Source organism: Electrona antarctica (assembly GCF_951216825.1).
Source record: "Electrona antarctica genome assembly, chromosome: 5".
NCBI lineage: Eukaryota > Metazoa > Chordata > Actinopteri > Myctophiformes > Myctophidae > Electrona > Electrona antarctica.
In genome coordinates this window covers 41,615,032-41,630,135 of record NC_136810.1, presented here as the reverse complement: position 1 = coordinate 41,630,135, position 15,104 = coordinate 41,615,032, and the positions used below count along the sequence as shown (strand labels likewise).

At 41.7% G+C, this 15,104-nt stretch overlaps 2 protein-coding genes across 2 annotated transcripts; both read right to left on the bottom strand.

Annotated features, from left to right (window-relative positions):
- Positions 1 to 778: 778 nt before the first annotated feature.
- LOC306923326 (uncharacterized protein) lies at positions 779 to 8,056 on the bottom strand. Its single transcript, XM_079501378.1, has 3 exons — positions 7,609 to 8,056; positions 3,637 to 4,994; positions 779 to 2,700 (listed from the first exon to the last, which is right to left on the bottom strand). The coding sequence occupies exons 1-3, from the start codon at positions 7,784 to 7,786 to the stop codon at positions 2,491 to 2,493; spliced, it is 1,746 nt and encodes a 581-aa protein (XP_079357504.1). The 5' UTR covers positions 7,787 to 8,056; the 3' UTR covers positions 779 to 2,490.
- Positions 8,057 to 9,171: 1,115 nt separating this feature from the next.
- LOC306922986 (small ribosomal subunit protein uS15) lies at positions 9,172 to 14,768 on the bottom strand. The gene is made up of 6 exons (XM_079500918.1): positions 14,666 to 14,768; positions 13,620 to 13,668; positions 12,540 to 12,618; positions 11,134 to 11,303; positions 10,087 to 10,187; positions 9,172 to 9,253 (listed from the first exon to the last, which is right to left on the bottom strand). The coding sequence occupies exons 1-6, from the start codon at positions 14,686 to 14,688 to the stop codon at positions 9,220 to 9,222; spliced, it is 456 nt and encodes a 151-aa protein (XP_079357044.1). The 5' UTR covers positions 14,689 to 14,768; the 3' UTR covers positions 9,172 to 9,219.
- Between the last annotated feature and the right edge of the window lie 336 nt (positions 14,769 to 15,104).

Below are 15,104 nucleotides of genomic sequence, written 5' to 3'. Positions count from 1 at the left end.
CACACAGTAAAAAGCCACATTTCCATAAGGCCAAACCTCAATGAACAAAAACAAATTGGTATGACCATGACAGGCCACAGACACATTAAGCAGGGGCCGCATGCGGCCCATAGGCCGCGGGTTGAGTAGCACTGCTGTAGTGAGTGACTACAGTACGTAGGCCTATTGTAGGTCCTAGCAGCTGGTCTAATGATCAGTGGTGGAAAAGTGACCAGTTACATTTTTGATTGATTGACATTTTTATTTCACTCCATTGCAGATTACTGTCGTAGCAAAAATAGCCGATCCACAAGCTCAAAACGTGTCAATGCGTTTTGAGCTTGTATATCAGCTATTTTTGCTATATTTGAACTGAAATCTTGAATAATAATATTTTTGCTAGTAATGGTAAGTAATGGTGGGGGCCTAAACCATAGACTAAAGTACTAAAGTCTAAATCATTCCCATCCATGCTAAACCCCTTATCCCTAAACTTATTTGCTTTTGCTTTTTTTTACTATTTTGAAAAACATTTTTGAATAGTAAAAAATAGCCAATCTACATTGACACGTTGTGAGCTTGTAGATTGGCTATTTTAACTATTTAAAAATGTTTTTCTAAATAGTAAAAAAAAAAAAAAAAGGCAAAGTAGTATAGGATAAGGGGGACGAAAATAGAGCCCATGCTGTTGTATCTGATAAACTGATTCCCTTGGATCAACTTGGCTGTGAAGTATTTGTTCCTGTTCTAATCTAAGCAGATGGAAGGAAGAGAAACATCCATCAAGTCCACATAACAATCATGTGAATATCACAGGATAAAACTAAATACAAACTAGATCAGCAATCACAATTATTGGCAGGCAAACATGCAGACTATGAGTGGTTATGGTGATACAAAACTTTATTGATTTTTGATAGCAGCACCTAATAACGAATGCCATTTGCTACGGAGCGTTTTACAGGTAGATTCATTCAGCTACGACATGTAGCTATGAGGCTGGAGGTCTAGTTTGAGATGTCTCTCAATAATGACAGAAATATGCCTTATTCACAGTGCAGAGAGACAATCTAGAAAGAATCAATGGTGAAAGTGAATTAATTACCCCTAAAATATTTTCAAATATTTCTCAGCATAAGTGTTTAAATTGTCAAAGGTAAAACCAAAAAACATTTAACACTTTGTTCTTCTCCAATTCCCAGCCTGTCATAATAGCTCTATGACTATCTACCCCTAGTGTTTCCTGCAGGAAAAAGCTTTGCCCTGGTGCTGGCCGAGGGGAGAACCTCCGGCGTGTGCCCGAAGCGCGCTTGACGACATTTTTTGATTAATTAATTTGATTGAATTATTATTATTGCCCTCAAAATAGTTAGAGAGGAGATTTTTTTTAATGAATCCATTCCCAAATCTTCTAGACTATTAATGTCTAGGTGTGCTGTCATGCCCATTGCCTGTAGTATAATATTCAATATGTTTGTCCTTGTCTTGTCTTGGCACGGTGGCAGAGATCTTAGGCATGGGGCAAACAATGTCTGCAGGAAACCCATAGAAGCCTTCACACCACTCGTTCACACGTAGAAAATATATACAATTCAAACCGTAATAAAACATCAATGTGAAAAACAGCAATAAGTTACATTACTGGGTCAGTAGTATATATAAGGCATACAAAAACAACATTCCATATGATGAGGTTAATAGAATTACAAAAGTGTCGACATCAGTGCATCAGTGCTATTACAAAGACAAACAGCAGGAACTATGGGTTTTTCTTAATTTTTTACCTTAAAATGTAAATGTTTATTTTTTTTATTCATTACTTTATACCAGTGGTTCCTAAAGTGGGGTCTGGGGACCCCCAGGGGTCCTTGAGAGAGTTCCAGGGGGTCACCAGCTAAATGATAGTTTGGAACCAAATGGACTCTTATGGGTCTGTAACTCTGAGAGTGTACAAATTAATATTGATTTCACAATATAAAATAGGGTCCCAGATAGAAATGCCATCAAATGGGGGTCCGTAGACTAATGCATGTCAAACAGGGGGTCCTTGAAATAAAATGGGTTGAGAATCTCTGCTAGTCATACAAATCTTCTCTTATGGGGGTCCCTGGGCCAGCATATCTTTTCAAATGAGGGGTCCGCTGGCTAATTAGTGTGAATTTGGGGGTCCTTGACATGAAAAAGTTTGGGAACCACTGATTTATACTACGTACGTACACAGTTACTGCCGTTTGGCTTGGAAGCGCATATACGCTTCAGACCATATTTAGCCACGTGTTGAGGTACAAAGTTCTTTACTTCTTGACACGAAACAACCAATCAATCAACCATTCAGCCTATAAAAACAATGTCTGTGTTGCATTGCAACCAATTGAAAGTTCTCATAAAAAAATAACAACGAAGAAATAAATAGTGTTGATGCTTGTGGACATCAGGGTAAGGATGGCAGAGTCTATTCATTTAAATAAATAGTTTTGATTGGATATCAGGGGAAGGATGGGCGGAGTCTATTCATTTTGTGGCGCTGTCCAGGCATGAGCGGATCTTCTCCCTGTGTGATTGGCTGAAGCAGTAACCAATGGCCTGCTCCGTCTCCTGGATTCTCCTCGAGAAGCGGGCACGGTCGCGAACCATTTCCTCCCAGTGTCCTTTGCGAGACGCCTGTCGGGCGAATGGCCATGTTCGCATCACGTGCACCTCGACGACATTGGAGAAACGCACCTGAAATGCAGAGAGGACAAGTCAGCACAGATGTTAGAATGTGATCCAGAAATGCACAAAGTACGACAATTGAATGAATCATATTTGGCAGTATGAAGCAACTAGGTTGTTAACACATTCCCTTTAATTCCTGTTACCCTAGGTGGGATCGTGAGGCCAGTGCCGGTGAAATGCGCGGAAAACCAAAGAAGAAGAAGGGACCCCTGACCAACCAGGAAGTGTAGTCCCTCACAGCTGTAGTGTAGCCTCGCTCTAGGCTGTGGATGTTCGCCCAGGGGATTGTTTTGATCGGCGCAAACTTGGATTACTGTTTTATAAGCTCCCAAACATTGTACTTTGTCCCATTTTGAGCAGAAAAACTATTAATAACCGCGCACGGCTGCGTGCACGTCGGATTCGGATGTAGGCTGTTTCTACCATGTGAATAAAATAAATAAATTAAAAAAGATACTATAGCTGGATTAATGCTCTTTAATCAAATCTCGTTTTGGCACAGGAGGATTAAATAGCTATTCATGAGATTATCTAGTTTTGGCACAGATTGGGGAAAGCTACATGTTAGGCACAGAGTACAGTATACTGCAACAGTCACTAATGTAAAGTCCTCCTGGAACTCTGCTCTCTGCTGACTCTCTGCCGTCATGTGACCCTGAGCTTAGTCATGGCGACCGCTGTGTTGCTACCCGACGCTAAACAAGGGTTTGGCACTGAGTATACACTGTGTGTATAAATACATGCTTTCTAAGGCGAGAGATATCCCCGACCTGACCGCACCCAGCACTTACAATAGCTGATTACAAGTGTCGTTTCTCTGAAAATCTAGGGTTGGGATTTCTGAGATGATGCACTGTACAGCATTACGATAATGACTGTGATGATTATTAATTTGTGTGTGCGCGCGTGTGTGTGCATGCATGCATGTGTGCGTATAATAACCTTTTTCGGAGTTTTCCTGGTCTTGTTGTCCTGCCTCTCCGCTGCAGAAGATCCAGATGTTTTCCCAGGTCTCCTCCAGGGCACCAGAGTGGTGTCTCTGCGTTGGTGGGGCTTCTTCTGTCTCTCTAGCGGGATGGGCTTGGCAGCTGTTGATTTTGTGGGGCTAGCTCTCTCTTCTTTACACTGCTCATCTAGAGAACACGCACTTTGTGTGGGACGTTTGTCTGGGTGTCCTCCGAGGTAGAGTTCAGGAGAGAGTACGCTGGCAGGTGAGGTGTCGAGGCAGGCCTGGAAGTTTAGGGGGTGATAAGGGTCATTGTTTTGGCTGAGGGACATCCACAGTTGCTCCTCTTCATCTTCTGACAACGAAGGAGGAGCCAAACTGCTCTTTCGCTCCTCTGTAGCAACCGACTTGGAGGAAGGTATAGAGGGGATTGAGGCGACTCGGGTTCCCCCGGGGGGAGAGAGTGGGGGCTCTTTAGCAGTTTTGGGCTCCGGGTTGGTGGTGACTTTACAGGCGGTGAAGCACATGGGGTTGTATGGGTCCGCAGGGCTACTGAAAAACTCCCAGAGGTTCTCGCTCTCTTCACTGTCCAGTTCGGCGCACTGGGACCCATCCGAGCTGCCCCAGCTGCTCTCACTGTCCGATCGACTGCACCAGAACTTCAGGCCATGGTGGGGGGGAACCTGTGCCTCATCACTGGGCAGGACACCTTCTGGGTCACTGCTGCTGTCCCTCGTTTCCTTCATAGCTCTCCCCATGTCGGTGGTGTTTGTGGACGTGCAGGCAGAGAAGAATAAGGGGTTGTACGGGTCACTGGATCTGGAGAGGGACTCCCAAAGCGCACTGTCAAACTCAACTAAGGCTTGGTCCTCCTCGCTGCTCCAATGTGTACTACTCGACTTCTCCTCCTCTTCTGAGGTGTCCCGTTTGAACTGAGATTGCGTTTGGGCATTTTTACGACAGGCGTCTTCCACGGAAGTGCCTTCACAACCCGAAACAAAGACGTTCCAGTCGCCCGGGAAGCCCATCTTCCAGCCGGGGCGGTTCCCGATGAAAAGGCCGTCTTCTTTAGCCGTGCTTCTTCTCGACACAAAGTCGTCCACCAGCTCGCAGCAGAGATCGTCGGCGCACAAACTGGACAGCAGCGCCTCCGCCGCCGTGGAGCCACCGGAGAACAACGGGTCGCCGACCTCGGCGCAGAAATCGGAGAGGGGATTGGAAGAAGCGCCGACCATTACTCCACTGTCGCCGTCGAACAGGGAGGAGAACAGGAAAGACTCTGTTGGGTCGTGCTGGACGCCTCCCGCCTCGTCCGTGATCCTCAGATGGACCTCGAAACGGAACATCTGGAAAACTGGAAAAGAATTTGTTGTGATGTGAGAATCGATGTCATAAAAAAATAACAGTTAAAGAATACTTATTATACATGAATAATAATAGTAGTAATTTGAGTGGACAAGAGGCATCCTGTGAGTTGGACCCCAGCTAAATGGAGAGTTGGCAACCATATGGACCACTAGAGATCTTTAACTCTTGAGTGTAAACCAAACGGACCCGTACGGGTCCATTTGGCTTCATTTTACGCTCTCCTTTTACGCTCTCAACTTATTGTTAGACATCTGCATTATACTTAATTTATAAGAAGTCTACACAATTGTAGAATAATTGTTATTTTTATCAACGTTTGCCTGTTTATCTCTCCTAATGGTACCAACATCAATACAGCATGGAATTGTGGACAAAATCTTATCCAACAACACTAAATGTCATCAAATTGTGGTCCATGGCTCAAATGCCAGCCAATACATAATGGACCTTGTTATGAAAAGGGTTGAAAACCACTACAGGCTGTGGACTTTGACTGACATTATTCGCATTTCCTTCAATGTAATTGTCACTCAACATTAGGAATGTTCTGACCTCCATTTGCTAATGTGTAGCCTACACACAACCCCATTTTTATTTTATTTTATCATTAGATTTGTTACATAATTCTCCAACTGTATATAAGTGGAGGTATAGAGAGATAACAGTGGACCTATGATCTGAATTTCATGCTTATAATAATAATAATATAATTCATAGGTCTGGGCATTAACCCATTTTAGACCCAAGACCGGATTCTACAAATGTTTTATAATCTCATGACAGTTTTCTTAAAATCCCATGGTTCTATATCAGTGGTTCTCAAACTTTTTCATGTCAAGGACTCCCAGAATTATATGTATTTGGCCGCAACCCTCATCTGAAGTGAAAATGTGTTGTTCTAGGGACCCCCCCAGAAGCAAATATTTGAGTTAAAACCATTTACTGTGAAAGAATATATATTCAAAGATTTGCATACGTTTTCACGATTTCACGAACATATTGTTGAGCTTGTAGATCTGCTATTTTTCAACAGCTCAAATTTAAAATAATGGTTGAAGTGGTTTAAAAGCTATTCGGTGACACAGATGCATCCTCAGTTCTAAATGGGTTAAACTGTTTCTCATTGTGCTGGGGACCCCCCTCAAGGACCACTTGGGTTCTCCTTCTCCAGCCCCCACACATTGAGAATCACTGGTAGTATGTATGACACAACGTCTGGGGGTCTGGAACTTTTGACTCGTTAACTTTGATTGATTGACATTTTTATTTCTCAGTATGCAGAATGGGTACATTTCAAGAGTAGAGTTGGAGAAGATGGACAGTGAATTTCAGCGCGATGGAAGAGTCCTTGATTTCACTACCCTTGGTTAGTTGATTGATTGATTCAAACATTTATTTCACAGTATGTATGCAGATTGCAGAATGGGTAAATTCCAAACGAAAGCACAAGTAAATACAAAAACTGTTACTTTGTGGACGATCCATGCATTTGTTTACAACAGGGTCCACCGTTTTCAATTCATCAGAACATTTAGAGATGTACAAATATACACTTATATAAAAACAAAACAGGAAATCATCAGATAATAAAGAAAGTAAAAAAGGGAAACACATGTACAGTATGAGGAGAAAGGGGTGGGAACTCAGACTTTATTTACGGAGGCCAGTTTCGAATTGCAGCCGTCCATAGGTGCTTTTTAGAGAGCGGTTTTGAAGGACTCAAGGGATGCACATGTCTTAATGGCTGTTGGTAGGGCGTTCGACATTTTAGTGGCATAGGAGAAACTCATATCACTATCACACCAAAATGTCACTTGTTGCACAATAAACGTAAACAGCAGCTAAATTGAACATAAACTAAGTAGCCTGACCCGCGGTCAAGTACACAGACATGTTTGTGTTGCTTGGCAACAACAGTCCAGTCCCAGACAGTTACAGTTGCGTGACTGTTTTGGCGCAGCTAAATGTAATAAGTAGGCCTACAGGCTACACAAACAAATATGTTGTCTGTTGTATCATGCTGTTATGAATGTCGTTTGTAAGTGTAGTAGGCTATATCACATTTGATCTGGTGCCGATACAGCACTCCCTCTAGTGTAATTCTGCATTTCCTTGTATTGCTGTATTTCATATTGTGTTCTTCAAGTGCACATGATTACATCATCTTCGGTGATCAAACGACTTATATAAAAGCTCTTGTCCTACTTCTTGACAACACTTTCGGAGCACTTGAGTTGACCCAGCACATATTTTGTAATTATCATTTTATTACGGTATAGTTTGACACTTGTCACTCTGTTTTTCCCCCTTTTTATCTTTATTTATATGATGATGTCCTGTTTCAGTGTATATTTGCATGTCTTTAAATGTTCTGATGAATTGAAAATGGTGGACCCTGAATCCCTGATGATGTAAACATGTAATGCTTAATCATGGACCGTCCACAAAGTAACAGTTTTTGTATTGACGTGCTTTCGTTTTGAAATGTAGGCTACCCATTCAGTTACATACTGTGAAATAAAAACTTCAATCAATCAATTAAACCCTGCTGGCATAAGTAAGAATAGACCAAAATCGGCTCAAACTCGAATATAATTTACCTGACATGAAGCTGTAGTAGATAACCTGCACCAACAGGCACAGCTGTTCCCACAGCCCGCACAGGAGGTGTTTGGTCCAGGGTAACATGCCTCCTCCGGTCCCGAACTGCTCCATGGCGGTGGCGGTCCGGTGGTCGGAATTCACCTCGGACTGATGATGAGTAACACTCGTTGCCATTTTCTTGTGTTTTCTTCCTAATCTTCTGGCGATAAATAAATAATCCGACAAGACAAAACTGCCTCTTCAATCACGTATTCTGGTATTCCTCGTCAAAAACAAACGGATTTCTTCTCCTCTGCGTCGTCGGTAGTGCCAGGTTTTTAGCGGTGATCAAGCGTGGTCGCTTCATTTTTTCAGCTTTAGTTAGTTGGTGGTTTTTGTTGATTTATTACAAATCGCTCGTCAAAGGTTTTGCTGTGCGTTGTCCATGTTTTCTGTGTTGTCTCTTTGGTGGATTTAGGAGTAATGCAAGCGGATTGCAACACCCTCCTAAGATAAACAAGGCTTCGACGACGTCACGTAGTGCTCTGATTGGCCGAGTTGAGTATCAATCACCAGAAGGACGGCCCATATTTAGAAAAAATAAAATATTAACCTCCCGGGTGACGTCATCTTGTGACGCATGGAAAGTGCCCGTAATTTCCCAGACATACCTACCCACGTGACGTTTGGGCTGTGGGGATGCCCTAGAATACACTATTAATCAGAGGTCCAAATAGAAAGCGAATCGATGACTTGCCATGTAGAGCAGTGGTTTTCAACCAGTGGTCATTGAGGTTCCAGGTGGTCCCCAACTAAATGGAGTTGGTAACCAAATTAATTAGCTCTGGTCCATAGCCCTAATGCCCTTTGCTACGGCAGCAAAGGGCATTAGGGCTATGGACCAGAGCTACCTTAGAATATACTGTAGTAGGTGTAGATCTTTAACTCTTGAGAGCATACAATGAAAACAAATTGACCTGTACAGCTGAGGTCCATTGTCAAACATCAGCATTAGTTTACTTTAATTTACAAGAAGTCTACACAATGAAGAATTATTTTGATCAACGGCACATGGCGCAAAACAATGCAGAATAATGGACCTTGATATGAAAAAGGGTTGAGAACCAGATGTAGATATGAAATAGACTAGTAATGCAAACAAAAATGAAAGCCTGGGTACTGAGGCCATCATAGAAATGGTAAACATAGCAGGCCTACTATCAGTATTGTTTTCAAAATCAAACTATTCTTTCAACTTAGTGTTCCAATCCAAACAAGTTTCCTATTAATCCACTTCAGTGGTTTCTTGGCAGGTTTACACAAACAAGCCTTTCAAAGGGCTGTAATACCATGACAAATAATTTAAAATGAAATTTTAAAATGTCCCTTAAAATTAAACTTATGCAATAAGACCATGACTACCAATAAAAGATGCATTTTTAAAATGTACCTTGAAAATATGCAGTAATATGAGGTTGACCTTTTTTCAGATACATATGGTCTAATGGTCTTGTCTCGTGCTACATACAGAACATACAGCTTGAAAATAAACATTTCTACAAATTGAAGACATGACAACATTTTCGAATCAGAATTTGTTTTTATTATTAAACCAAAGAGCAGTCAGTTTATGCCACCAGAGCAGAGGCTGTAGAGGACTCGCTGTAGAAGAGAGGGGAAAACACAAACAAACACACTTAATGTAAGAACACCACTTCAGTGACAGCACAAGGCCTGGAAATCACTTTGCATTTCAATTTCCAAAGCAAATATTATGAACACACCCATTTAGCCACCTTACAGATCATATCCGACCTCAACAATTACACCATGTAGTGACAGAAACTGAGCAAAATAGTCAACGGAATAAAAACGCTTATGTTTGCGATTGTATAAAATGTACATTTGATTTTGTGTGAAAGTGACTGGCAGGTGTGGCACCAGGTAGCCACCCTGCTAATTAACCTCCAGTGTTTCTCTGGCACAACAGAAATATCACAGCTCTTACATTCAAAGAGCAAGACAACTAAATCATTGTGCTGTATAGTAAATGTTTTGTATGCATCCAGCTTATGTTTTACCCCCAAAACGTCACATGATAAATTGTATTTATGCATTAGCAGATGCCCTTATACAAGACTTACAATAGACACGGTAACAAATAGAATGCAGAATGGGGCTTTCACTTCTAGTGATTTTTACTAGTGACGATAACTATAATCTAGCTGATCTTGGGGCCTACAAAAATGTCTGTCTAAACAACATGACATCTAAAGGACATTCTGTACATTGAAACTATATATTAGAATACCAGTTAACAGGACACAAGTCACTGTTGCATGTTTAGCAGTTATGATTATTTTATTAGTTGGTGTTCCTAGTTGGGACACCACAGAAATGTACACAAATTTACATTGATGATTAGCATCTCCAAAAAATCTTCAGAAATACACTAATGTGTTTGAGTAATATAACATGAAGGATCGAATACTTACTACTTCCAGTTAGGAGCCAGCACTCGCTTGGTCTTGTAGTAACGAGCCAGCCTGTGGATTCTGCTCTCTGTGAGAATCAGACGGAACTTGGCGTCTTTATCCTGTGAAAAAACAGGAACACACAAATATGAATTCCCCACTGTTAGTGAAAACTACAAGTGTTAAGTTTATAAAATTATAAATGTAGATTTGATTTTGTGTGAAGGTGACTGGCAAATGTGGCACCAGGTCGCCACTCTGCTAATTAACCTCCAATGGTTCTCTGGCACAACAGAAATATCACAGCTCTTACATAGAAAGAGCAAGACAATGACTTCTGCTGTGCTGTATAGTGCAATGATTTACACAAGTTCATCCGTCACAGTGATGAAGTGTGAACAATGTTTTTATCTTTCAAGACGGGAACCCCTTTGGGGCAGTTGTTGCCATGTACAGTATATAGCAACATATTTTTCAGAAAACGTAGGTCAGGATATAGAAGGCATTTTTAGAATCGGCCTCAGGTCTAAATGGGTTAATGAACCGCCAAATACTTTAGTTAGCAGCATTCAAACTGCAGTTGGACACAGCATCACACCCGCATCTTATTCAAGCTTCATTCCAGTTGAGCAATGTGAAGCAAGCCCAGTGGGCCCATGCAAACTAAGGTTATAGATAGCCAATGTAGTGCTCATCTCCATTATTCACAATTGTTTATGGGTCTGGGCATTTACAAAACAAAAGCTTTTACTTCCGTGTTGTGTAAATATACAGCTGGTACCTAACATCATATGCTGATGTTGTACCCATGGAATAAAGCTAAATAAAATCTCAACTTCAAGTCAAAACTGAAAATGTAATTATGTTTTAGGGCCGACCAGCTGAAGAAATCAAGACATTACTGAGACATTCATGTTTTTGGAAGATTCTTCTAAACTACATTCCATTGCTAGTTTGAGCACTTCAAATCTTAATGTAACAAATGGCGGAAACAACTCGACACGACCTGTATGGAATCCAAATGACTGAAATCAGTCGTGGCGACTGAGAACTTTAATCTGCGTGTACCTTTCGGTTTCTCTCCAGGTGCTTCCTGATAGCAACAGCTTTCTTGATGAGGTGGTAGAGGTCCTCGGGCAGGTCTGGAGCCAGGCCCTTGCCCTTGAGGATCCTCAGGATCTTGTTGCCAGTGACGAAACGCACCTGGGCCACACCGTGAGAGTCCCTCAGAATCACACCTAGAGAGAAGCGAGGTTGAATATGGTAAATTAAACTATAGTTTAGGGATATCTATTCTAGAGCAGAGGTTCCGGGGACCCCCAGGGGTCCTTGAGGGAGTTCCAGGGGGTCCCCAGCTATGATGGATAGTTAGGACCTATGGATCTGTAACTCTGATAGTGTACAAATGGAACCAAATGGACCCATGGATCTGTTAAACGAACAGTGATTTTACAATATAAATTGGGGTCCCAGAGATAGAAGTTACATTAAAGGGGTTCCGTAGCCTTATCAAACTGGGGCTCCTGGAAATTAAACAGGTTGAGAATTCACTGCTAGGGACATTAAAATGTTCTTATGGGGGTCCCTGTACTGGTATCTCTCTTAAAATGGGGGTCTGTGGGCCAATTAGTGTCAATGTGGGGGTCCTTGACATGAACAAGTTTGGGAACCACTGATCTGAGGACTCACTGTAGAAAAACAAAAAACACGTCAGTGACTGACTGCTGCATTACACTAGGCCTGGGAATCACTTTGCATTTCAATTTCCAAAGCAAAGGTCTAATACATCCATTTACCAGCTGGCTTCATGGCTATTCATTCTCAACATCAATTTAAAAAAAGCAAGTGAGCAGAATATTTTAGTGAACCTAGCTTTCATTTTGTGCCCACTGTGACATCAGTGAAAGCTACATTTGTAAAGTTTATCAAGTTATAAATGTTATATTTGACTTTGTGTGAAGGTGACTGGCAAAGATGGCACCAGGTCGCCACTCTGCTAATTAACCTCCAATGGTTCTCTGGCACAACAGAAATATCACAGCTCTTAAATAGAAAGAGCAAGACAAAGACTTCTGCTATGCTGCATTTTATACAAAATGAAGATAAATTCTATAGCTAGAAAATAAACAGTCAAATAGTTTGTAGTCAAGTGTATGGAATATAGCCAAAGCTGCAAATGCACCACATACCTTAGGTAAATCAAAAACGATGAATGACACTTCAATTTAAACCAATTATAGAATAATAATCTTTTAATAAGTTACAATTGTGATAATTTAATGCAACTAAGAGAGCTTTTCTGTTCCCTTGTCTGTGTAAATCTAAACTGAAATTTGCTTTCGTTTTTTTTTATTAAATAAGCTGGAAACACCCAGCGCAGCAATATGGAATGAAGACATACTTGGACAACACTTTAGTTTAAGGTAAACTGTAAATTACTGTAGAATTAGAAGTAGAATTTTGAGAACACATACCGATCTGAGAGGGGGTCAGGCCTTTTTTGGCCAGTTTGAAGATCTGCTCTTTGACATCATCGGATGTCAGTTTCAGCCACTGGGGGGGGGGGGGGGAAAGTATGTTTCAAGATTTAACCACCGACCAAATGAGTACATTTACTTTAATATTCTTCCATGCGTTAGCCCATTCAGGACGGGAACCCCTTTGTGTTTCAAGCCTTATGTTACACTTTAACTATTGAAAAATAGCAATCTACAAGCTCATCTACAAGTTCACCAAGTGAACAGTGAAAACTACATGTGTTAAGTTTATAAAATTCTAAATGTAGATTTGATTTTGTGTGAAGGTGACTGGCAAAGGTGGCACCAGGTCGCCACTCTGCTAATTAACCTCCAATGGTTCTCTGGCACAACAGAAATATCACAGCTCTTACATAGAAAGAGCAAGACAATGACTTCTGCTGTGCTGTATAGTGCAATGAGTTAATCTATCACAGTGATGAAGTGTGAACAATGTTTTTATCTTTCAAGACGGGAACCCCTTTGGGGGCAGTTGTTGCCATGTACAGTATATAGCAACATGTTTTTCAGAAAACGTAGGTCAGGATATAGATTATATATTATAATGTTACACTTTAACTATTGAAAAATAGCAATCTACAAGCTCATCTACAAGTTCACCAAGTGAAAATGAGGCACAAGTCTTTGAATATATATTCTTCCAGAGCAAATGTTTTTAACTCAAATCTTTGCTTCTTGGGGGGAGGGGGGGTGCCTGGAACAACACATTTACATATACATGTTTGGGGTTCCTACACATGAAATAGTTTAGAACCACCGATACAGATATTTCAGAAAACAGTCATGATTTAGAAGACATTTTTTGAACCCCAACACCGGGGCTCCACCGGGCGCGTCAGCGTCGCGTCTCCGTCAGGGAATGTTCCCTTTTTAATCAATGAAGGGTGGCTCCACTGACCGCGTTGCGTGACATTAACGCGTGCATTAAAATTGAACAGGTGCGTTTTTTGACGCACGCGACGGAGACGCAACGCGTCCGGTGGAGCCCTGGCGACCCCAACCCTCAGGCATACTCACAGTAGGAACACTGCGCCTGTAAGGCAGAGCCGACTGGGACAAGCCCTTTCTGTAAAACAAGCAAGAAATAACATTTAGTTAGATGCTTGGCTGTAGTCACATTTAAACAATATCAAAGTTAAAAGGCTTTTGTAGATATGATTAATGGTTGTTCAGTTAACTGAAATAACATCCTATGTTTTGTTTGGGCTAGCTCAGTGGTTATCAACCAGTGGTCCTTGAGGGGGTTCCAGGTGGTCCCCAGCTAAATGATGGAGTTGGTAACCCTTATAGATCATAAATGGACCATTACAGGTCCATTTGGTTTCATTTTACACAGAGTTAAATTATCTGCATTACTTAATTTACAATCGGTCTACATTAGAGAATGCTGAATAATTGTTTAGAACAACGTTTGCCTGTGCCCTCTCCTAATGGTACCAACAGCATGGAATTGTGGACAAAATCTTATCCAACAACAACAAAATAGTTACGTTTTGGGTCTGAGAGGCTAAATGTCATCAAATGGTGGTCAGTGGCTCATAAGGCTGAATAAATAATGGATCTTGATATGAAAAGGGTTGAAAACCACTGGACAAGATGAATGCATGGGGATGTGTCGTGGGGCACTACTAGCTAGCCAGCTGATGCTGCCATTATTATAAAACTACGCTATTCGTCGATAAAGCACAAGTTGCTCACTATGTGACCACTTTACAATGGATACGACAAAACACGTGTGGGAATGACTAAAGAACTGAGTTTTTGGACATGGTGTAATAAGTAGGGCTAGTGTAATAAGACAGCTGGATGTCACTTTGGGGAGAGAAAAGCACAGTTAGCATCTCTAAGCTAACATCGACGAGTCAGCCAGCCATGCAAGTGAGGATATCAAGCCCGGATTGAGCGTTCACGTCGGGAAAAACAATATTCCTGCTTTAAAGTCGAATTGAAGAGCTGGAATTGGTCGCCAAACGTTCTCGACAGGTTCATATTGTATTATCTCTCACCAAAATCCAAGTTAACCAGTGAAATATAACCTTTATGTGAGAAAACAGAGAGCCTACCCGGGAGCGTGCATGCGACCCATGATGGCGGTAGAGGAAGAGAGGCCGTAGCACGCGACAGAAAAGGGCTTTCTGCGCCTGCGTGGGAAATGACGTTGCAACTTTCTGCTCGTGCAGGTTGGTTGCTGATCCGGTCTGGTTCCGGATACGGAAACTGTGTGTGTGTGCGTGTGTGTGCGTGTATATACTCTATGGTGTGTGTGTGTGTGTGTGTGTGTGTGTGTGTGTGTGTGTGTGTGTGTGTGTGCGTGTGTGCGCGTGTGTGCGTGTGTGCGTGTGTGTGTGTGTGTGTGTGTGTGTGTGTCTTTTTCCCCTCACTGTATGTTTCTTTTCCCTTTTTACCTCCCTTATGATGAATTCCTGTTGACTATAGTGTTGACAATAGTGTCTTTTGTAGGTCTCTAAATGTTTTGATGAATTGAACAAGGTGGACCTTCTT